This window comes from Neovison vison, chromosome 4, assembly GCF_020171115.1.
Source record: "Neovison vison isolate M4711 chromosome 4, ASM_NN_V1, whole genome shotgun sequence".
Taxonomy (NCBI): Eukaryota; Metazoa; Chordata; class Mammalia; order Carnivora; family Mustelidae; genus Neogale; species Neogale vison.
The window spans coordinates 146,275,268-146,301,096 of NC_058094.1; the positions used below are offsets into that span (position 1 = coordinate 146,275,268).

General features: G+C 35.9%; 1 protein-coding gene across 1 annotated transcript in view; it reads left to right on the forward strand.

Moving 5' to 3' along the window:
• The window catches only part of RSBN1L (round spermatid basic protein 1 like), a 71,277-nt gene extending 50,671 nt beyond the window's left edge, over positions 1-20,606 (forward strand). Inside the window, exons 4-8 of the mRNA XM_044245888.1 lie at positions 8,719-8,856; positions 10,401-10,543; positions 14,650-14,817; positions 16,494-16,602; positions 16,689-20,606. Of these exons, the coding sequence (XP_044101823.1) occupies positions 8,719-8,856; positions 10,401-10,543; positions 14,650-14,817; positions 16,494-16,602; positions 16,689-17,330 (1,200 nt within the window). The 3' untranslated portion in view covers positions 17,331-20,606. The remainder of the gene's footprint in view (positions 1-8,718; positions 8,857-10,400; positions 10,544-14,649; positions 14,818-16,493; positions 16,603-16,688) is intronic.
• The last annotated feature ends 5,223 nt before the right edge of the window (positions 20,607-25,829 follow it).

Below are 25,829 nucleotides of genomic sequence, written 5' to 3' on the forward strand. Positions count from 1 at the left end.
ATTATTGTTCAATTGGATATCCTCTTTCTAAAACCAATGAGTTGAGTGTACTCAACTTTGAGTGTACTCTTTTGTACATTTTCCTATTTGCTTTTCTTTCTAATTAGTTTGTTGGACTTCTTAATACATTGTGGGTGAGAATCTTGTCAGCTATATGTATTGTAAGTATGTCCTCTGAGTGAAAATCTCTTAAGAGTGTCTTTTGATGGTATCTAGTGGAGTAAGTATCAGTTTTGCTGTTCTTCAAGATTTTCTTGGCTCTTTATGTTTCCGTATAAACTTGACAGTTAGCTTTTCTGATTCCACAGAAAAATCTGCTTAGGATATTGATTGGGATTCCATTGAAGCTGTAGTTCAAATTTGTGTAGAATCGGTGTCTTTACAATATTAATCTTCCAGTCTGTTATCATGGGATTTCTCTTCATTTGTCTTTTTTTTTCCCCTCTCAATAATAAGTACTTTTTTTTTTTCATCCTATAGCTCTTACACATTCTTTTGAGTTTTATTCCTGGGTGTTTAAGGACTTCATTTTACTGATCACTCTTTTTGAAAACTTAGAAGTTCTGAGTACCTTTTAGAATACGACATTAACACTCATCTGGAGAAACTGAAAATGTGTCTTGTGCCTTACTTCTCTTCCAGCATCCTTCTTCCCCTTATCTATGCTATTACTGTGCATCATGCATGCATGTTAGTAGAATCACATAGTGAAGCTATGCATTTTGGTGATGGCAAATGAATTAGCCTACAAACTGCTAGGTGAATTTGTTTTCACCAAAACAGTTGGTTGACGTAATGTTAATTGAACTAATTGTGATTAGTATTCTAGGGGAGCAAGGAAAGGAGGTATCAATCAGTATTGGAATATAGTTTCACTTAATATCAACCATAACAAAGACAGGTTACGGAAAATAAAGCCAAATTCATGTTCCAGCCTGATGATTTGGTCATGACTTCGTGTTAACAAGTTCAAGGGGTTAGGTTCAGTAGAACCTGTTCTATTTGAGAAAGAGTGATTTTTACAAAGCAGAGGAAAGCAGAGCTGTAGAAAATTTCTGAATTTTAAAATTTTGTAATCCAGTAACTACCCTTTAATTCCCCTTTCTGCCTTTTATATTCTGAAAAACCTTTGATCCAGTCAAAACAAGTCTGAAAAGCATTATTCAAAAGATCTAGAAACATGTGAGAAGAAATTATTGAATGAGTTAATAGCAAAGGATGCACATCTGACCTTGGTTGTTTTTACCTAATCTTAGTTTGGAAAATATACTTAATAGCATTAAAAAAATCTGTGTAATGAGTTAGCACTATTTTTTAGTGGATTAAACAGTATATATTTTAATGTGTCATTAATAATAATTAATAATTATATTAATTGCACAATTAACTATTATATAACGTATTATTTATATATTGAATCGCTATATATTTTTATTTATAATAAAATTCTTAAACATTTTATTTATGATAAAAATCTTTATGATTTATATTAATTATATAATTGATTAATATATTATGTAGTATTTATATATAAAATAATTATATAATCAATTACATAAATAATATATCGATATAATAAATGATTATGGATTAATAATTAAGATCTATATTCCAGGGGCACCGGGGTGGCTCAGTGGGTTAAAGATCTATATTCCAAGTTTTCTTGTATTCTACTATTATACTCTCTGCATAAATTAAAGCTTGAAATATAAATAAAGCCTCATTAATTTCAGTGTTAAAAGAGGTCTTCATATGCCCAAGTTTAGATCAGACCCAAAGGAGTGCCTGAGTGGCTCAGACAGTAAAGCGTCTACCTTCCACTCAGGTCATGATCCCAGGGTCCTGGGATCGAGCCCCACATCGTGCTCAGCAGGGAACTTTTTTCTCCCTCTCCCTCTACTGTTACCCCTGCTTGTGCTCTTTTACTCTCTCTGTCAAATAAATAAATAAAATGTTAAAAAATAAAATAGATGGGCGCCTGGGTGGCTCAGTGGGTTAAGCCGTTGCCTTCGGCTCAGGTCATGATCTCAGGGTCCTGGGATCAAGGCCTGCATCGGGCTCCCTGCTCAGCCTGGAGCTTGCTTCCCTCCCTCCCTCTCTGCCTGCCTCTCTGTCTACTTGTGATCTCTCTCTGTCAAATAAATAAATCTTTAAAAAAATAAAAATAAAATAAAATAGATCAGACCCCAAGAATTAATACCACCAGCAGGGTAACTGTATATGATGACATAATTGTTACTGCAGCTATTGATAATGCATCCTGGTGATCCTGACTACCAGTGGCTTGTAGAACCCAAACTAAGTCCATCTTCATGAGATTAGTTTCTTTCCTCCTCCCTCCCTCCCTCCCTCCTTTCCTTTCTTCCATTCATCCATCCATTCTTCCTTCCCTCCCTTCCTAATTAAAATCTGAGCAACCAAAATTTAACCAAAATTCATTTGCCCTCAGTTATGTTGAAACTAAAAGGTGACAAATAATGTAGCCATTTCTATGATCTTTATAGTAATAGTGTTTATATTTGTAATAATTACTCTATAGTTGTCATAGAAACTCATTTTCGTACCTGTTTAGCTTTTATCCTTAAAACGTTTGAGGTTTTTTTGGTGGCTATGCGTGTACATATGTATACAGCAGAGTAACACACACACAGACGACACACACATGACAGTGACAGGATCAGGGCATCCTAGTCTGAATTCTTTTGGTTTTGGAATTATTTTTACTTGTATAATAATGTTTTCCACCTTCATCTTTATCCTTGTGAGTTGCCTGAAACATTTAAAAATGATGTGAAATTATATATTAATTGGTCATGTCATTTCTCTAATGATGTAGCTTTGAGGTTAGTGATATAATGTCAAACTGGATGATAAAAGTCTGAGAATAGAAACCTATACACGGATTTTTATTTTAAGTTTGTACCCTATCTGTATCAATTCTTTTGCTGTAGAAAACAAAACCCTGAAAATGTAATAGCTTAAAGTGATTTCTCACAGTTCTTTGGGCTGTCTAGAGTGTTCTTATGGTCTTTGTTATCTTGTCTGGGGCTGGATGATCTCATTCACGTCTGGTGGTTGGCAGGTCAGTTGGGAGATCTTGCTGTATGTCTAGTGGTTTGGTGCAGTGTCACCTGTAGTGGTGATCACATTTCTTTCATCATGTAGTGGGTTAGCCTGGGCTCATACACATGATGGTTGTGATAAGAGTTCCATAGAGCAAAGAGAATGCAGTCCCCAGTGACAAGCCTCTGCTTGTGCTGTGTTTGCTAATAATGTCCATTGGCTAAAGTAAGTGAAATGGCCAAACCCGCATTCATTTCGTGATGATAGGACTGGTGCAGTCATGTTGCTGAGAAGTGAGCATACATACTTGAGAAGAATTTTTGGCCATTTGCAGCCTCCACATTTGTCCTAGTTTTACTACCAGCTCCATTTTGTTCAAATACTCATTTGATAGCAGGGAAACAAAAAAGGGAAGTAATACAGGAGTTTTGTCTGTCAAGGAATAAATGAGATTTCTTTCTTGTCAGCTCTGTATTTAATCAGCATATACTCTGAGCCCTGCAGTTAGAGCTATGAGAATATGAAAACTGGAGCAATTGTCTTCGAACCATGCTTTCCCTTCCACCAAACTCTAAATCTTGTTTTTATTTTATCCTGGTTCCAAGTTGTTTGTATCAAATAACTTAGGTTAAGGTGTTAACTCATGACTAAGTGGCTAATATTTTAATAGTAAACAATTATTAAATCTGATCTGATCTTTTAAGCTTTGCCCCTCTGCAAAATGAAGAAAGAATTAACTTTTTGCTGGGGTCATTCACTGTGCTAGGGAATAAAGATCATTTGATATGCCATCTTTGAACCATTGGCCACCTTTGCACTACATTCTTATTTTGACCATTTGTGCCTGTCACATCTTCCTTGAATGCTTATGAGCTGACCTGTACAAAATAATACTGTGGCAGGTACAGATGCTCTGATTGAGAAAGGGGACTTTTTCCTTTATTGTACTGATTTTAAAATGAATAATAGCACTTTCATGCTTATTTTAGTTGAAGTTATATGGATATTTTTGAAATAGAATGTTGACTAAATGTTACCCCCTGTACATTTTGATTTGAAAGGCTAGGCCAGATGTGATGGGAGGTGGCTCCCTCTTGTGGCACACTCATTTATGTTAGATTTTAGATGCCTAATAAGAATGTGAGGAGCTGAACTGTTTCTTAAAATAAGATTTTCCCTCTCTTTTACCGCTCCCCTCAAAACACCCGGCAGAACTGAACCAATAGTCTCTTCTGCCCTCTCCCCCTCAATTTTTTTTCTAATTACTCTCCTGTTTTTGTATTCTTCAGATCGCTCACTATTATTCTGTGGAACTTTTGATGTCTTGAGATGTCGATTGGTATGCTATAACAACTGAGAAAAACAGATTGGAAATCAGAATACTTTGTGTAATACTGAGCCAAATAAGTTATGTTTACTGTGAGACTTCTCAGAAATGTCAGTAATAGTTAGTGTGTCTGGTGAACTTCCCAAACAGAAGAGTTTTCCAAACTTAACTGGACTATATAGAATCCTCTTTTCAGGGGCTGTGATTTCAGGAAACATATTTTGGGAAGCAGCAAGTTGTTTCAAGTGAGTCATTCTTCATGGTTTTTTGAATTACTTATGATATTTGCTTCTTCCTTTGTTGTAGCAATTTTTATACATAAAACAGTTTTAAGTCTTAAAGATTTTTGGCATTGTATTCTCTGTCAAAAAAGCTATTTTACTCTTTTTGTAGCAGGCTGACCTCAGAGTCATAGGTCTTTGTTTTAAAAATCACTTTTCAAGTAATGAATAATGAATAGGATTTTAGTTTATTTTTTAAAGATTTTATTTATTTCAGAGCGTGAGTATAAGCTTGAGTGGGGGAACGGACAGAGGGAGAAGCAGACTCCCCACTGGAGGGCGGGGGGTAGTAGCCATGCAGGGGCTCAAACCCAGGATCCTGGGATCATGACCTGAGCCGAAGGCAGAGGCTTAACTGACTAAGCCATCCATCCAGGACTCCCTTGGATTTTAGTTTAAACATAATTGAACAGTTCATTTCTTGTTAACCAAAATTTCTGAGATTTTGTTATTGGCACTTACTGGCAGTGGATACAAGAATTCTCTTATTTCCTGTTTTTTCTTTCCCTTTATAACATTTATAGAGAATGTATGAGGGGAAAGATAAACATGCAGTAATGATGTTGGTAGGTGTTTTGGTGGGGGTGGGGAGGGTGGGGGAAGGAGCTGTAGGGAGGAGATTTAAATTAAAAATGGTCTGTTCTTTTATTTATTTATTTTTTAATTTTTTTTTAAAAGATTTTATTTATTTATTTGACAGAGAGAGATCACAAGCAGGCAGAGAGGCAGGCAGAGAGAGGAGGAAGCAGGCTCCCTGCTGAGCAGAGAGCCCAATGCAGGGCTCCATCCCAGGACCCTGGGATCATGACTTGAGCTGAAGGCAGTGGCTTAATCCACTGAGCCACCCAGGTGCCCTGGTCTGTCTGTTCTAACAGGCACTATTTAAATGTGAACTATTGGGGCGCCTGGGTGGCTCAGTGGGTTAAAGCCTCTGCCTTCGGCTCAGGTCATGATCCCAGGGTACTGGGATCAAGCCCCGCATCGGGCTCTCTGCTCAGCAAGGAGCCTGCTTCCTCCTCCCTCTCTCTCTGCCTGCCTCTCTGCCTACTTCTGATCTCTATCTGTCAAATAAAAAAAATAAATAAGGGGCGCCTGGGTGGCTCAGTGGGTTAAGCCGCTGCCTTCGGCTCAGGTCATGATCTCAGGGTCCTGGGATCGAGTCCCGCATCGGGCTCTCTGCTCAGCAGGGAGCCTGCTTCCTCCTCTCTCTCTCTGCCTGCCTCTCTGCCTGCTTGTGATCTGTCTCTGTCAAATAAATAAATAAAATCTTTAAAAAAAAATAATAAAAAATAAATAAATAAATAAAATATTTTTTAAAAATGTGAACTATTGAAATATAAGCATTTGCAAGTAATAAATATTGTTTCTTTTACTGTGTTGTCTTTTGAAAGAGCTATATTTAAATTGAGAGGAAAAATATGTGTACTCTTTGTAACTGCATTTTTCTTTTAGGAATCATGTAGGATATGTTTTAAAGCAGTGACATATTTGGTATTTGGTATTTTCTAGTAATTTTTTAAACTGCAGTAGAAAACTACTGTTTGATTAATGTTTACTGAAGTTAAAAAAAAAAGATACAGTAATCTCATGTCCAGTATCATCAGGATGTGAGGTTTTTCAGATAGGTGGTTTTTCTAGATAATGGAATTCTTTAGTTTTGGGTACCAAGATTTTAATGAAGATACCTTTTTTCAGTCTAGGCTTGTCATTATGATGCTATGTATGCTTGCTTCTTGCTACTCCTCCCCCTTCAAATTTGTAGTTTCTTACCCTTTATGATTTTAGAGATTAGTGAGAATTCTACCTAATGTAGAAACACATGTCAGAAGAGATCCTTTTATGAGTCATGGTCTAAAGGCATTTATTTCAGGCTCTCTAGAGGTTCTTAAACCCTTACCTGTTTCCTCCCCTACCCCTTTGTCCCTGAGTTGTAATAGTTGGGTAAAAGAGTCCTGAAGAATTGAGACTTTTTATCTTATGATATTGTAGATTTAATTTCTTTCCATGTGAAAGGAATATTTGTTACATAGTATTTAATAAAATAGGTGTCACCTGAATCAAGAACTATTTATATTTTTCTGAGAGGTATGTGTATTGTATTCTTCTATTTTGTTTTACCTGCATATGTGCCATCTGTGTATTTTACCAAGAGATAGATACTGTTTTTTTTAATTTTTTATTGTTTATAAACATATATTTTTATCCCCAGGGGTACAGGTCTGTGAATCGCCAGGTTTACACACTTCACAGCACTCACCAAAGCACATACCCTCCCCAATGTCCGTAACCCCACCCCCCTTCTCCCAACCCCCCTCCCCCCAGCAACCCTCAGTTTGTTTTGTGAGATTAAGAGTCACTTATGGTTTGTCTCCCTCCCTATCCCATCTTGTTTCATTGATGAGATAGATATTGTTTTAATTTGATTGCATTGTTATATGTAATTTGCCATGTTTAAAGCACTAATGATTCCAACTGACTTAGTTTGAATATATTTGTTTGAATATTGGGTTATTAAACTAGAAAGTTGAGTTAAATGGTATATAAGTAAAAGTTACATTACAGTGCACTTTATTTTTTAAGATTTTTAAATTTATTTTGGAGAGAGAGAGAGAGAGAGAGAATCTCAGGTAGACTTCCTGCTGAGCATGAAGCCCACCTGTGGTTCAATCTCATGATCCTGAGATGATGACCTGAGCCAAGATCAAGAGTTGGGTGTTTAACTTACTAAGCCACCTATGTCCCCCATGAAAGGAAGTTGTTTTGCTTTATAAAGATTCTTGTTTCCTAACATTAGGATATGAAAAGGCATAGATTTCTTTGCAGGTTTTAAATGTGCTCACCAGAATTCAGGTATCAAGATTCTTTTATTTTATTTTTTAAAAGTGGGTGGGGAGGTGCAGAGGAAGAGGGAGAGAATCTTAAGCAGGCTCCACACCCAGTGTGGAGCCCCATGTGGGGCTTGATCTTATGAACCTGAGATCACGAACTGACACAAAATGAAGAGTCAAATGCTTAACTCACTGAGCCACCCACATACCCCCAGGTATCAAGATTCTTGAAGTGCAGGTTGTTTTATTTCAGTTGATACTTGAATGCTACCCATTTGCTAGCTTTGTGCAGGTGGCTTTCAGCTTTGTAATTATTAAATTTCCTTCAGCAGTCTGAGGTAAATCATTCCACTTAAGGAAACTAAAATTCAAGGAATTCATGTGATATCTGAAGGTCACATAGCTGTTAGATAGCTCTATCTAAAGATAGAGTTGGACCTGGCACTCCTGATTCTTAATCTCTAGTAGCTTTTCACAGAACAGTTAACCACAGAAATGCAAACTGGATCCTAATTAATATGGTATGATCTAGAAGGGAAGATCATTCCTAGTAGCCTTTCAGACATACAAACCACCGGTAATGGTTAAATATAACATTTCAGGGAGACTACTTTTAGAAATTCCAATAAAAGGGGATGCCTGGGTGGCTCAGTTGGTTAAGCAGCTGCCTTCGGCTCAGGTCATGATCCCAGCGTTCTGGGATCGAGTCCCACATCGGGCTCCTTGCTCAGCAGGGAGCCTGCTTCTCCCTCTGCCTCTGCCTGCCATTCTGTCTGCCTGTGCTCGCTCTCTCCCCCCCCCCTCTGATAAATAGATAAAGTCTTAAAAAAAAATTCCAATAAAAGATATGAACCATTTAGGAAAATGTAGGTATATGAACTTTTGACTATAAATTTCATTGGCCTTATTGGTCAAATAATAAGCTGTACTATGAGGAGAAGTTATAGTCTGCTATCTAGAATTATGCTGTGTATCTTACCTGTGTTTTCATAAGCAGTGCATAGGAATAGCTAGAGAAGGTAAAATATTTTGCTCTGGTATGGATTTTTTTTCACGCCTTATTTTTAATTTTATTTTTTTACTGTTTTTAAAGGCTTTTTGTTTTGATTTGCGTACCTCACATTACGTTCTAATAGTCTCAGACAGTATAATTTGGTGTTACACAATGATAGCAAGCATTGTCTTATTTATAACCTTTAATTAAATCCGTATCCTTCAGGTAAAAAGAACATATTCTCACGGTACTTACAGAGCTGGCCCAATGCGACAGATCAGCTTGGTGGGAGCAGTTGATGAAGAAGTGGGAGATTACTTCCCTGAGTTCCTTGACATGTTGGAAGATTCACCATTTTTAAAAGTAAGAGAAAACAATATTACGCAATCTATATTGTGGGTATCACTTTCATGCTCTGGGTGACAAAAATCATAGTTGTTTCAGAAATACAATTCTTGTATAGTGTGTGTGCATGTGACTCATATATTAATTATAATGGCAGAGCTAAGTGTTGAACCAAAAAATAACACTTGCTTGTTGATGCCACTTTAGGATATTAGGTTCCATCTGTATATTGACTTTTTATAAACTTAAGTGCCAGAGGATTTAATATGTACAGGAAGGATGCCTACTGTTTAGGACAAAGGAATGGCAATTTGGCATTGTGGGAAACTGGCTTGGGAAATTGTACATCTGTGTTTCAATCTTGGCTCTACCTAGCTGGGTTGGGCAAGCCATTTAAACTTTCTGGATTTAGTTTCTGCATCCATAAAACATCATGTTTAGGCTAGGTAGCTTTAAGGCCCCTTTGAATTCTTTAAATGATTTCTAGCCAGATTCTTTTTACTTTTTCAGTAATCTCTGCATTCTAGAAAAATTTTTCTTCTTGTGGGCTGTTAGGGCTGTCCCACTGAGAGAGAAATTTCTGAGCTATGTAGTTATTTAATTAGTAATTCAGAGGTCAGAATGTGACAGAATACATGTCTGTAATATTTGCCATATAACCTGTTGTAGATCTATTCTTTTTTCACTTCTTGTTCCATTTTCTAACTTTTTCTAACTTAACCTTTTTCACTCTAATCCATTCCCCTTTCATTTACTTTTTTATTCCTTTTAAACCTTTTGTTACTTTTATTCCCAACTAGTGACATTATGGAATTTGATTGCATTTATTTTGAGTGACATTTTTAAAATACCATTAATTAAATATTTTAGTTTTAGATTTTAATTTTAAAGACAAATGAGCTAAATGCATTCTTTTAGGAAAAATTTCATGTGACAGTCCTGCCCTTTCTTAAAAGGGGATGGGGTGAATGAATGGTTTTCTTAAATACTATTCTCACATTCCATGGACAATGGTCCTTAGACATATCTCTATTTTTTTAAAAGAAAAGTTGCTCTTAGATCAGCAACCTCTTTCAGGAACTACTAAACAGAAATAAATTTTGATTTTGATTTGGTTTTCCTCTTTGTTTTGTTAGGTTTTCATTATAGCTAATCAAAGAGGTATCCTTTTTTTTTTTGAGATTACTATTTTTTAAAACAGATTTTTCATTTTTATAGATTCTCATGGAGAACACCTGCTTATTTTGCCAGCTTATTAACATCATATGACCCTTGTATTTGGTAGAAGGAAGAATAACAAATGTGAATATAGTGAATCATATTTCTGGCAGGGTTAGAGGAGGGAGCCATGCAAGAATAATTACTCTTGGCATGTTTGTAATGGAATTTTTGAAGGAAAATGCATGACTACACAGGGATATATTCAATATAGGTTTGTATTATTTCAAATGTATAAGTATAAAGGCATATATGAAAATTTGTCAGGGGGGCAGTATTCTTTCTTGTGTATTTGAAGATGCATTTTGAAAATAATTGGTTTCTATGTAATTATTTGCCTCTAGTGTACACTGCCATGGGGGACACTATCTAGTCTAAAATTAGAGAGTCGAAAAGACAGTGATGATGGTCCCATCATGTGGGTACGCCCAGGAGAACAAATGATCCCTGTGGCTGATATGCCAAAGTCACCTTTCAAAAGGAAAAGGTATGTTGAATACAAATTTTTATTGCCAGCGATAGATGTTTATACAAGGGTGTGTGTGTGTTTGTGTGCGTTAGCTGAAAACTGGAGAAGGAAAAAAGGGAAAGTTAAGAGTATTTGAAATGAAAAGGGCTACACATGCTAATGAAATTTTTAATAAAATATTAAATACAAATAAGGCTTGAGAAATGTGGGCAAATGACAATAAATTTAGGAATGGAAAAAATGTCATTTACAACAAAGACATTGTAAACTTTTAGAATAAGTTTAATAAAAAATATTTAGAACCCATATTGAGAAAAACATCATCTGGAGGATATAAAGTAATACCTAAACAAATGAAAACCCCTACTATGTTCCAGATTGGAAAAAAATGATAGTCCTTTGAAATTTTTTAGCATTTTAGTTGAACTCACACTTCCAGCACTGGATTTAATGATTTTAAAGTTTAGAAGGAAAAATAAAGTCAACAAATAGCCAGGAAAACTGTGAAAGAGAAGATAAGTGAGGAGGGCCTTGTGTTACTAGATATTAAAAATAACTATGAAGCTCAAAAAGGTCATTGGAATAGGGTAGAGGACCCAAATAGATTAAAGTATATTGAGAACTTAATGTATGAGATAGATAACAAAAGGAAGATTTATTTAATGAGTAATGCTGGCATAACTGAAGTCCATTTGAAAGAAAACAAAGCCATAGCTCCATCTCATATAAGAAGTAATTTTGAGATTTAAACATAATAGATAAATTAAAATATAAGAATAAAGTTTTTAAACCTAGGAGAGACCTTTCTCTTCTTCCTTTCTTTCTTTTCTTTTCTTTTTTTTTTTTTTTTTAAAGAATTTATTTATTTATTTGACAGACAGAGATCACAAGTAGGCAGAGAGAGAGGGGGAAGCAGGCTCAAGCAGAGAGCCCGACATGGGGCTCAATCCCAGGACCCTGAGATCATGACCTGAGCCAAAGGCAGAGGCTTTAACCCACTGATCCACCCAGGTACCCCTAGGAGAGACCTTTCTAAACAAGATAAAATATGTAATGACAATACTATTTATAAAAGAATAGTTAACAAAGTTCAGAACTATGATACACTGAACTAAAACATTTGTAATATGTGACAGACTAAAGTTAATATCATAGAGCCTTCCCAAATTGACAAGAAAAATGTAACACAACCCAGTAAAAAAATGGGCCTCAGTCAGTGATATTAAAAGAATTATGAGATATTATTTTTACCCATTACACTGGCAAAAGAATATACAGCAATAATATTACTGGCTGGGAGTTATGTGAGGGAACAAGATCATTTATATATTGTTGGTAGAAAGGTAATTTAACAATAGTTCATGAAGTTTAACACACAGATGCGCATCCATGCACACACACACACACTCTCTCTCTCTCTCTCTGATCCAGCACTACCACTTTGGGAAATCTGTCCCAAGATACGAAAGCACTAAAGGTAAATGTATAAGAATATTAATTACTGCATTATTTATCATGAGAAAAAGTGTTCAGGATGGTCTGAATGCCCATTAACAGTGGAATGGTTGACTTCATTTTGGTACATTCCAGTTAAAAATATGGCCTGGGTGGCTCAGTGGGTTAAGCCGCTGCCTTCGGCTCAGGTCATGATCCCAGGGTCCTGGGATCGAGTTCCGCATCGGGCTCTCTGCTCAGCAGGGAGCCTGCTTCCTCCTCTCTCTCTCTGCCTGCCTCTCTGCCTACTTGTGATCTCTGTCTGTCAAATAAATAAATAAAATCTTTAAAAAAAAAAAATGGCAAAATAAAATCTTTAAAAAAAAACCAACAACCAATATCCATTCCTTTGTGGCTCCTAGCTGGCTCAGTCAGTGGAGTAAGAGACTCTTGATCTTGGCGTTGTGAGTTTGAGCCCCACGTTTGGTGTAGAGATTACTTAACAATAAAATCTTAATATATGGTGAAATAGTTCAAATAAATGAGTTACTTATGTGTGTTGATCGGGAAGGATGACATTTGAAAAGAGCAAAATAATAGAGTAGTATGGTACATAGTATGAGTCTATTTGTATGAAAAGAAACATGTGTATTTATGTGAACACAGAAAAGTGTGGAAAAAATGTACACTGAGTTAACTGGTGGGAATGGAATGGGTGATAGATACCTTTATTTAGATCTATAAAGATGTTTTATTATTAATTACAATGATTATTAATCTTGAAAGAAAAAAACAGGGAAAATGGTCACTGAGTTAACTGTAGGACAGGGGCTATATTGTGTTTGTTACTTAATGTGTTTCTAGCACATAAACAGAGTGCCTGCTGCTTAATAAATATCTTTTGAATGAAATTTCTACAAGTTAATTTATAAGTTGGTAGTAAATGATAAAATTGTATGTTCCTCAGTGGTTCTTTTTTTTTTTTTTTAAAGATTTTATTTATTTATTTGACAGAGAGAGATCACAAGTAGGCAGAGAGGCAGGCAGAGAGAGAGGAAGGGAAGCAGGCTCCCTGCTGAGCAGAGAGCCCGATGCAGGACTCCATCCCAGGACCCTGAGATCATGACCTGAGCCGAAGGCAGCAGCTTAACACACTGAGCCACCCAGGCGCCCCTCCTCAGTGGTTCTTAACTTGGATTTATAAATCATTTTGAGATCCGAAAGCCTCTCCCCAGAACAAATACAGACATCCACAAAGTTTTACATGTCATTTAAGGGAATTCACCAGCCCTCAGAGTAAACTGTTTGTACTTCAGGGATTAAAATCCATGTAAATGTGATGATTTCACAACACACTATAGTCTGAGCAACTAATAACACTGCCCAAGGCATGGTGCTAAATGCTTCATATAAAGTCTTAATTCATTAGAATGTGGTGTTAATGAGAACAAAGTTGTAGGCATGAAAGCCTACTGGCTTTCTGTAGGAATCAAGGTCATCATCTAGCTCTCTGACACCTATAGAACATCAATCACAAAGGTTGAAAAGGTGAAAGGTGATGTTGTAGCATCACCTGTGTGTGCATGTGTCTATGTGTGAGTGTGTAATATGACTGTAATCCAAGCATACATACACAAAGAGGAGTAAAAGTAGAGCTTGGGGTGGGGGATTAGAGAACTAATATGACAGAGTGATTCTAGGTAAACTAAAGAACTAGTAAGAAAAGAGTGATTCTAGGGAAATTAGAGAACTAGTGAGAAAGAGTGATTCTAGGGGTTTAGACGAAGATGAGAGGAGAAAGTTACGGGGGCAATCTGGAGTTGTCTCTGAAAGCAACAGAAACTGTACAGAAAGGTAAATAAGATGATGACTCCTAGTCAAAGAAATTCTCACCTTTTCCCCTTCTGTAGCTAAATTAGAGAGGGTTTTTGCATTGAATGAGGCTAAGTAGCAGCTTCAGTGTGCATATGTAGGTGAGCAATAGAATAGAGTGCCAGTGGCACTCTTTAAGAGGGAACTAAGGTCTTCTGTCTACCTCCAATAAATTCTGCACATTTGTGGAAACACTTATTATTTGGTGTTTTCTTGCAATTTACTTGTTGATCTTTCTCTCACTGGAGTATGAACTCCCACAAAAGTGGGGAACTTGTCTGTTACATTCATTACAAGCTTGTTCACTAGCTGCAGTGCCTAGATAGGACCTGGTATATAATAGGTATTCTATAAATATTAATTAATACATTTTTTTTTTAAGTTCTGTTTTTTCCCGGATATGTATCTTACATTAGCCATGTGGCTTGAGTGGGGGCATGGTTCTACAGATAAGACCCAGACAAACCTCAGGTAAAGATTCTGGACAGGGGAACTTTTGGGTAAACCACACCATCTATAATTTAGTTGTCTATCCATCTTACAGCTACCACTTCCATGAAGGGTATGTTAGAAAAAGGAGGGGTTTATATATTTGTTTTTGTTTGTACTTGTTAATTTTAAAGATAGAACCTGATTTGGGAACTGGTGATTTAAAATTTCATTCTGTCTGAATTGTGATTATTAAATGTTTCATGGCAATTAAGCCTCAGTACATCAATACAAATGTTTGAAGGCAATTAAACCTTAATATATAGGGCTGCTTCTCTTTCTTTCCCTACTCCACTTTATATTATATATATGTAATTTTATTTTAACAGAACTACCAATGAAATAAAAAACCTGCAGTACCTACCTCGAACCAGCGAGCCCCGTGAGATGCTCTTTGAAGACAGGACAAGAGCCCATGCAGATCATATAGGACAAGGTTTTGAACGACAGACTACAGCTGCTGTTGGAGTGTTGAAGGCCGTGCACTGTGGAGAGTGGTATATATTAACTACTGCTTTTTTTGTTTGTTTTTGAACTACTGTTATTTTAATGAAAGGTTTTCTTGGGAAATTTGTCAGTAATATTCCATAAGGAAAGTTTCATTTTTCACTGTTATTTGGATATCCTAATTGTATAATTGCACTAAAAGTTTTCAGTTGTTAGAAAGTAGTTTAATTCTTTTCAGTTTGACTGTAATAATTTCATTTTCTAAGTGACTAGATCTGAAAACAGTTGTCTTAACTAAGGTTAAAGAAAACCTAAGGTTCACTTGGTGCTTACTGTATCGTCATTGTCCCTGATGAGAAGCCTGCATCATTCTTAACCCTTCATTCCCTGTGTATTAATGTAATGTATAAGGCTTAGTTTAAAAAAAAAAAAAATTTTTTTTTTAAAGATTTTGTTTATTTATTTATTTGAGAGGGAGTGCAGCATGAGCGGGAAGGAGAGGGAGAAGCAGGCTACCTGCTGAGCAGGGATCCCAATGCAGGACTTGATCCCAGGACTCTGGGATCATGACCTGAGCCTCAGACTGAACCACCCAGGAGCCCTAATGATTGGTTAGATTTTATCACTGGTTTTTAAAAATCTGTTTATGATTTGCGTTGATATGATTTTTTGCAGGGGGGCATTATGTTGCTTGGAATTTCATTTCAGAATCCATTTTTGATCATCTTTTGTAAAAATTGTTTATATATTGCTAATTAATTTAAGAATTTGGGGATGTATTTAAAGATACTATTAGCCCCCACAAATAGATTGATAGTAGTTTATTAGCACTGTTATAAGGAATCTCTCTTAATTTATAAGGGTTACCAAGGAATTTTAGATGTAACTGTAGTTATATATGTCTTTATTAGAAGAAAGTATTCTTTTCGCCCCATATTTACCTCTGATTGTTATGTAGTAGTTTCATCTTCAGCATTTAATTTGTTGGAGTATTGACCTTTAAAATATAGCCCTTAGTTTTTTGATTTGCATAATTAACCAATTCAAATTATTTTAATTTTTAAAAATACGGTTATACATAGCTATAATAAAATGAAGTTAGTTGTTTTTTTTTTTTAAGATTTTATTTATTTATTTGACAGAGGGAGATCACAAGCAGGCAGAGAGTTAGGCAAAGAGAGAGAGAGGAGGAAGCAGGCTCCCCGCCGAGCAGAGAGCCCGATGCGGGACTCAATCCCAGGACCCTGAGATCATGACCTGAGCCGAAGGCAGTGGCTTAACCCACTGAGCCACCCAGGCACCCTGAAGTTAGTTTTATTTATTTATTTTTTTTTAAAGATTTTATTTATTTATCTGAGAGAGAGAGACAGTGAGAGAGAGCATGAGCGAGGAGAAGGTCAGAGAGCGAAGCAGACTCCCCATGGAGCTGGGAGCCCGGTGTGGGACTCGATCCCGGGACTCCAGGATCACGCCCTGAGCCGAAGGCTGTCGTCCAACCAACTGAGCCACCCAGGCGTCCCTGAAGTTAGTTTTATTTATGTTTAGGTCAAAACTCATGGTTTTATCCTTTTGTTTAAATATGTACAGTGATCTTCTAATTACATTTTAACTTTATTTCTAGGTACTTTTGTTTTGACCACAAACTCTTTTTGCTTTAAATTTAGTAAGGACTTAACAGAACAAAACATTGATGGAAGATTCTTCATTATCTCATGTTCTTTTTTAGGCCTGCTCAACCCCGAATAACCAAAGATGTAATTTGTTTTCATGCTGAAGATTTCTTAGAAGTAGTTCAACGAATGCAGTTAGATTTACATGAACCTCCACTGTCCCAGGTATATCTTAAACCATTATTGTCTTCAGTTTAATTTTTATTGTAGAAAAGATTTAATGGTATATTCCTCTTTATTTTTTTTTTTAGTGCGTCCAGTGGGTTGATGATGCAAAACTTAACCAACTGAGGAGGGAAGGCATCCGCTATGCCAGGATTCAGCTGTATGATAACGACATTTATTTTATTCCAAGGAATGTTGTTCATCAGTTTAAGACAGTTTCAGCAGTGTGCAGCTTAGCATGGCATGTTCGGCTCAAATTATATCACTCAGAGGAGGAGACTGCTCAGAATACAGCTACGCATGAAACAGGCACATCACCAGAATCCACATCATCAGTTCTTGGACCTCACACGGACCACGTGGTTTGTGCTGTAAGCAAAACCTCCTTGGATTCTAATTTTTCAGACAGACTTCATTCTAAATCTGAATTACAGCAGATTAAACATGAACCTATTGCATCTATAAGAATCAAGGAAGAACCTGTGAATGTTTATATTCCTGAAAAGACTAGAGCACCGAATAATATGGATGGCAAGAATGTTAAAGCAAAATTGGATCATGTTCAATTTACAGAATTTAAGATTGACAAGGACTCTAAATTTGAAAACAGCAACAGAGATTTAAAGGAAGAATTGTGCCCTGGAAGTCTCATAAGTCTAGTTGATACAAGGCAACATAGTTCAGCACATTCAAATCAAGATAGAAAAGATGATGACATTCTGTGCTAAATTTGTACATACCATTTAAAATTCTTTTTTTTTTTTTAAAGTTAATAATGTAATAAAGATTCATGAATTCTGAAAGCAAGCCAAGTACTTGCTCCCAAGTCTGTTACAAAATAGAGTTTATGTAGCTTTGTAACATTCCTCAGTGCCTGTCCATAACTGTGAAGGATCAAAGCACTTAGGGCCAGATGCACTGTAAACATAACAGGTTTAAACAAAAGGAGTCTTTAAGAATCATTTGATTTGGAATTGTAGGTTTTAGAATAGAGCTGACATTAACATATATATATATATATATATTTTGTAATATGAGCCAGAATTCTTTTTTGACAATTTAAGGCTTTTCCATAGAGCTTATTTATACCAATTTTTTTTTCATTTTAATGTGTCAGCACTGTAGTGTAAATAGCTTTTTAAAAATCTTTTTAGTGTGATTTATACGGAAATGTGAGCCACTTAATAAAGGTTCATAATAATAAATAGTTTTCTGTTGGGTCTGCAAAAAGACAAACTGACAATTCAGTTAAATCATTTATTTGGTCTGTTATGTTTCTGCTGGTGTATCCATTTAGAGTGGTAATGGAGTGCAAATGTACGTATTCGAATCTAGTGAATATTTAAATTCCCCACACTGTGTAAGCATTTTTAAAACCAAGATTCAGTTATGAAAGCATATTTATATATGTGTGTATGTATGGGAATATATATAGATATGTATATCATATTTTGCATAACTTCTTAAATTGCTGAATAAGATGAGTATGTGAATCTTCCTAGCCTCACTCCCTGGAATACATTTTAAAATATTTATATTCAACATTCAGAAAGCAGTTTAGGTAATAGAACCAGTTTTATAAAGTTGGGAGAAACAAGGTCTGTTAGTGGTATTTAACTCTTATAACTCATAAAGCTACATGGTCAGATTACATAGCCCTAACGTAAGTCGTCTCTGTAGTGTTTGGAATGAGAAAAAGTTGAGAATTTTCTTACTAATAAGCACCTGTACTATATTTAATAGTAGCTTAGTAAAAATCTGTAGTTACAGAATGTTCAGTTGTGAGCAGTTAAAATCCTCTTTTACATTTTTCTCGCAGAACAGGAGGAAAGTATGACAAATACAAAATCTTAAGGGCCATGATTCAACTGCCATATACAGAGATACAACTAACAAAATAAGTTGCGTTACCTCATTTTTCTAAGGATCCTTCTCCCTACCCTGGCAAGGTAAAAAACTCAGAGTACTGTTTTGTTTTGTTTAAAAAAAAAAAAAAAAAAAAAAAAAGCTCTGGAAAGTAAAATTAGGATAGGAAACAGGATTCCCAGTGCCTAGCTAAAGATTAAAACAGACCTCTTCAGTGATGGACTTCAGCACTATTTGAGATTGCTTCCACTACTGTAATTAAAAGGCAAACAGATGTCTTTAATGTATCCTTTGATAACAGGAACTCTGCTCATTGGACATTTATTTTATTTATCTTTGGTATTTTTCTGGGCTCATACTTTGGTTGATGACTTTTTATTGAGATTCTTTGTGCTGTCTTTGGTTTAGTGTTGCTGTTGAAATTGTTTCTGCTCCAGCCTCATTTGTGGTACCCATAAAACTGCTTATCTTTATGGTTAGGAAGAAGCCACGTAAGAGGCATTTCACCAGAAAAGATCAGTTGCAGCAGTGAGGTCATTTCTGGCCCACAGTTTAAAGGGGTTAGGCAAATACTGTAGGAAATCTCATTGGTTTATAGGAAATCAATATATTTGCAATATAGGAATTTTCATGGGATAAGGAAGGTATAAATCATATTGTAAATAGGGATTTGGTTTTATATGTTACGGTCTTAGTCTGCTCCTCTCCACTTTATTCTTCTCTTTTAAGCTAAATTTACCATTTGCATCTACCTTTTGGGGGAAAAGTTCGTAACAAACCAGTATTGAGAAACAGGAGAGCATGTGGTTAATGTTTCCTTTTTTTAAAATTGAAGGGTGATATATTTAACAATATTTTAGTTTTCCAGTAGTATACACATAGATGCACGAGATCATACAGTAATAAAATGTCTTTAGGGTATCCCTCCAAAATATTTTGAGCCTTAAACTTTTAACTAAAAGATGTATCTAAAACAACCACAGTGGTTGCTTTTAGGTATAGTTCCTTATATAACCAGTACTCAAAACTTCTCCATATTCTGAAAATTCAATGTTTTGTAAAATGCATTTTTACATTTGACAAAATGTATGCATTTAACAATATAAATATATGAAATATAAATCAGTGGGCTCAGGATTTCAAGATACAGCTTTGTCACCTTGAATAAGGTAATATCCCTTGTCTTATGGGTTATAATTTTAAAATCCTCTTCAGATGCAATCTGAATTACCTTTGTTAAACACAGATAATTTCTATTTCAATATTGCATTATATTAAAGGTTTCCTAGTTACTACATTCCAGTTCTTTATCTGAACGTAAGTTTTTTGGTTGATATTTCTAATTTCTTGGACCAGAACGATAAAGCACTTGAGATGTAGTTTCTGTATGATCTTATGCTGTATCAACAGTCATCATGTAAATTATTAAACTGATACACAGACCTTTAAAAAAAACTAAAGTACCTCAGTGGTGTCTGCTACAGTGTTTGCTTTTTGTTTTTTGTTTCTTTTTAGTTATTTTGATTCATACCCTTTAGCTATGGAAGAAGTAGAATCTTTTCCATTCTCAGGTTAGCTGGTTAGCTAGCAAAAGAATTAAGCATTTGTGATATTTAGTTGAAAACTTGACTGAAGCCATATTCATTATCTCCCTTGTCCCGAAGGCTGCTAACCTTAAATAAAGATTAGGTTGATCTGGCACAACACTCTGTGTGTGTGTGTGTGTGTGTGCGCGCGCGTGCGCGCACGTGAGAGAGATTATTGGAAATACTTTGTTTATTCCCATATAGACTCATTTTCAATCCATTCTATAATGGGAGGGAGGGGTCCAGAGAGGGTAGGACAAATTTTATTTCTTGTATTATGTCTTCAAGGTATTTCATTAGTGTTACTGAGTGTGAAATGATTTTTTTCCCCAAATACTTCTTGCGGGTGAGATCATTTTTGTAAATAATAGATTAGCACTGTTTTGGTAAATTTGCATTCAGTTATTTTGTTGGACAAGTTTATTGTCATGTAAAGCAAATATCTAAAAATTCATTTTACATTTAGCAGAGATACAGGATTTGTTTTTAGAGTTTGAGAGGAATTTTCCTTGTCTTCCACCTTTCAATAAATACTAAAATTGATAACTGTAATCTTTTTACCTTTGTTTTGTATTATTTTCTTACATTTGACATTTTATTTTCATCTTGTCTTTAAAAGTTCTTGTTTCTGTCTTCAACTGAAACCGTAAGACCTTGAAAGTGATTTCAATCTGAAAGTCTTTTTTCTCTTAAAAATTATGAGAAGTTGACTCATATACCAGCCTAGAATATTGAGGATTACCTAAAGCAAGGCTGTTAAACTAGTTTGGTGTGGGTGCTGAGATGACATGCCAAGTCACTTCCCTTCCCTCTAGACAGGACTATTTCTGTCCCAGGAGGGGAAGACAAAAGTGTATTGTTTTCAAAATACTTTTAAGCTGGTAAAAAGTGACATGATGGATTTTAGGTCTTCAGAGTGATAGAAGAGCTCTTGACTATTAATCTTCCACCCGATGTAACTACGTTGATATGTAAACAGAATTTTACTGGTTTTAGAATGCTTTGTCTGTTTCATGAAAGAGTTATGTTTGACATGTTTGGCTCTGACAGTGTACCTCAGATAAAATAATTAAAAGGATAACTCGGAAGAAGTATAAATTTCTATCTCAGCTCTGGCTTTTCTCTCTTTAACATACTGCATATTGCAGATGGAAACCCATCACTTTTTAGAATGTCAAGCACAACAGGCTAAAAGCAGAGATGCCTTTTCTTCTTTAAGTTTATAGATGTTGTATGTCATATCTCTACTGGGAGATCAGGGAAAGGAGGGGATAACATCTTGCATTTCAGATTGTCTTCCCTCTAGGACTGTAGACCTAATCAGGGAGTGTGAATGAGCTGAGAATAAAATGTGTGCAAATATAATTTATGTTAATTAGAAATTAAAAGTAAAATTAAAACATACTACTTATATTTGCCTTCCAAGAACTACACTCTTAAAATACGTCTGGATCCTTCCACATATTTTGAAATTTAGAATTTATGCATCTGTTTTTTTAAAATGTCTTATCTGTATGCTTCCCTATAAAATTCTTTGCTTTGGTACTATTGAAAACTACAAACAGGCAGATTCAGAGACAAGTCAGCATATTTGCAAATATTTTGCATAATATGGTGCTTAAAAGTTTTATTTGGACAGGCAGTTCCACATCCTCCCTCTACCCAAGTTTCTTCTTTGAAATTTTGTTTTTGTTTTTAAATGAGCCAGACATTTATATGAAAAATCATGAGTCTTTCTTCTTTAAAAAAAAAAAAAAGAAACAAAAACTTTTCTTTAGTCTGGCTTTTGTTTATGCTATTGTTTCATACTTCTTCCTCAATGACCAAGTTCTTGGAAATCTCTGTCTCCCTTCACTTCCTCATTTCCTTACAGTTTTGTCTCAATCCTCAAATTTAATCACCCAGCTGAAGTGGTTCTCTCAAGGGTCACCTTTTGACTGCCAAATTCAGTGGATTCATTTCTTAATACTTCTGTTTTCCTTACGGCACTTGTTAGCAATCTTTTACCCCCTCAAACGTTGTATGTATGACCTGTCTGTTCTGTTTTGCTTTTCCATTTCTTTAGATGTCTTCTTTTGCCTTAGCCACCACTATTTAAAGCCGTCTCTGGTTCTTTAGGTCTCTGCACTTTGCCCTGAATTATGTCCATAACCCCATGACTTTAGTCTGCTGCTTGCAGTCCTCTGCCCCTGCCCCCATTCCAACCCATTCTTTGTTACCACCAAGTTAATCTTACTAAGACATATATGATTATTACTCTTTTGCTTAGAAATATTCCGTAGCTCCTTTCCGAAAGAATAGAAGCTAGATGCTCAGCATCACACCAAAAAGCCTTCATGATATGGCCCTTCCTTTCCAGCTTCATCCACTAGTCTTCCATTAATGTGCTCAATTTTCAGCTTTACCAAGTGCCAGGACTTGCCATTTCCTTTATGTACTTTTAAAATTCTTTGCCTTTGCTGGGGAACTCTCTGCTTGGAATACAATACTGTGGAATCTTTTTTTCAAAACTCTAAACATCTCTTCTGTGTGTCTTTTTACTGAGTTCATCCCTTACAGCTATCCCTTTACCCCAAAGCTGGTATAGAACCATTTCTTTGCCCTGCTTCTTGTGTCCCTTTGTTCACATCATTTAATGTACATGTTAGTTAAGTACATGTTGGGCTCTACTTAAACCATGAACTAGAAGTTAACAATTTTTTTTAATCCCTTTGTATCCTTGACACCTAATATATACACTTGGTATTCAATAAATATTTGAAGGAACAAAAGTTGTACCTTAACTTCACTGGGGGTGGGAAAAATAATTACATACGTTTCTATGATATAAAACCTGTCTCTGACTTTAATTCATAATGTAATTCTAGAGTTGCAATAAAAACGTGGAAAAATTAGATCAGCAGGTGCTATAGAGAGACTGAGCTTCTATTTTGTACTTCAGTCTTATGAGTAAGAAGAATTAAGAAGCTACTTGTTAAACATCTAGGCCCATTGGGCAATGTGGAGACAGTATTGTAAGGATTGTTAAACCTGTAAAACTCAACACAGTCGTTACCAATTGAGTGAGGATAAATTTAAACTAGACCTAAAGTGATTAAAACGGGAAATATATAAGAAGCACCTTAATATCTTATAGTCTGAAGCAGAGTTTTAGCTTGCGAAGTCTTAACTTGGCAAGATAAAGTCTCCCTATTGATACAAATATTCAAAAACTGAAAATACTGAAGATGATAACATGCACTTATTTTTTTAAGTCCATATCCATGCTGTTGCAGGAGTGGGACAAGGACACAAAGGTGGCACATTTTCACAGACTTGTAAAGCCACTTCACTTTTATGATACTATGCTGAGGGGATTTGAGTCGTAGAGCTATGGCTAATGAAAGGGGAATACACTTGTGTAATGTGAAGAAATCACTTAGCTTTTATTTCACATCTGTATAAAGGGGGAGGAGGGAGTACCTACTCTGCTAATTGGTGGTGAAAATTAAAAATGACAGAATATGCCCAGTGCTTAATCCATTGGTTTATATATTGTAGACACTACGAATGTTAGCTTCTGATCCTGGAACTAACATAGTAAAAAGAATAGTCAGAAGAGCTATGTTCTGGGCCAGCCTAATCATTTTATGCCTTTCTCACTAATTACCTTTTCTCTGTATTCCTCTCTCTAATTTTGGGCAAAGGATAGGCATCTGGGAAGAGGAAGATGTTTATCAAGGGGTCATGAGGAGGTAGGCAGATTTCCAAAACATACTTCTTCCTAGTTCACGGTTTTGCCCAGGGCCAGCAATTCAAAATCATGTCTTGTTACAGACTACCTTTCCTGACTACTTGTAGACTACTACAAACCCAAATTACAGATTTGGGTTTGTAGTATATAGATAGTGGTAATAAATTTGCTTTGTGGTGTAAGATACCAGTATGATTACAGTATGGCAATTTGAACATAGGACAAGCAAAGTGAGAGTAAAATATTAAAATGTAAAGTAGATCCCTCTCATAAAAGCTTTTAGCCCAGGGTTACCTTATCTGGCATTTGATAACTGGGATATATCTTCCATGGATGCATTATATATATATTTTTCTTCAATAGCAAACCTATTTTGGAAGTAGCATTTGGAGTTAAAACTTCACCATTTGTCAATGACCATGGACTGATTTCATTGCATTTATCTGGGCTTTAGTTTTTCCATCATTATAATGAGGGGTTTTTCCTTGTTTGTTTTATCCTGGTTCTAACACTGTAAGTCCCATATACCTTCACTATCTATGTCATGAATTTTAAGAACCCCAACAACACTTTGAGAACAGCTGACATTTACTGCGCAAACATGACCAATCAAGATTAAAGGAAACTCCTGGGGCGCCTGGGTGGCTTGGTGGGTTAAAGCCTCTGCCTTCAACTCAGGTCATGATCCCAGGATGGGATGGAGCCCCGAATCAGGCTCTCTGCTTAGCGGGGAGCCTACTTACCACCTACCTCCTGGCCTGCCTCTCTGCCTACTTGTGATCTCTGTCAAATAAATAAAATCTTAAAAAAAAAAAAAAAAAAAAAAAAGGAAAGGAAACTCCTTTTGTAGTTCGTGGCTTGTTTCTTGATATAATGCTAAAAGGACTCAGGTTAATTTTCTCTCGTAAAGAGAACTATTCTTGACACAGGTACATAGTAATATGCCTGCATATTACATATATTACTATAATAATGAAAGTTGTTCTATGGTTTCCTCTTTTTTGGCCATCACTTCTGTTCATTAGTCACCATCAGTTTCTCTTACTTGCTGCACTATAAAAAAGCAGAGTGAAAAGCAGATGACCTAATTTGAAGGTTAATAACTCTTAAAATCACAGTAAAACTTTAGCCCACAGATGGGCCTTTACTTCTCGAAGCTGTGTGTAACAAAATTTCTTGGTACTTGAAAGCTCTCTCGGTGGATTCATGTTAATGTTTCATGTGGTGGATTGATGGTACCACCATACCCAGCATCTGTGTTCATGAAATATTGCTGAACAAGTTGTGAATTCTTTGAATATTTTCTACTTTTCATATTTTCAAGACTTAAAAAAAGTTGTTTTGTTCACAAGTTGCTTTTCCTCAGAATTATTTTTAAAAAATTTTAAAGACTTTTAAATTTATTATTTGTCAGAGAGAAAGAGAGAGAGAGAGTGCGAGCAGGGGAGCTGCAGGCAGAGGAAGAAGCAGATTCCCTGCTGAGCAAGAAGCCCAATGCGGGAGTAGCTCCCACAACCCCAGGATCATGACCTGAGCTGAAGGTAGATGCTTAACCAACTGAACCACCCAGGCATCCCTCAGAACTTTTTTTTTTTTAAAGATTTTATTTATTTATTTGACAGAGAGATCACAAGCAGACAGAGAGGCAGGCAGAGAGGGAGATAGAGGGAAGCAGGCTCCCCGCTGAGCAGAGAGCCCGATGTGGGACTCGATCCCAGGACCCCGAGACCATGACCTGAGCCAATGGCAGCGGCTTAACCCACTGAGCCACCCAGGCGCCCTCCCTCAGAATTTTTGATAAATCTTTTGCTCCAAACCAGATTAAGTTATGTCTTGTGCATGCTGACCTGGAAAATACTGGCTTCATAAGGAACTTTTCATGTTTAAGTTAAATCTTTGTATTATAAAGATAATATCCTAGAACTAAAGACAAATGTGAAGGTATTTTTCTGCAATATTGTTTATATATTATTGTTTTGCTTTTTCTATCTGTGATCATAATTTCATCCCCTTTAATTAATGTTTCAAATGTATTCCAACCA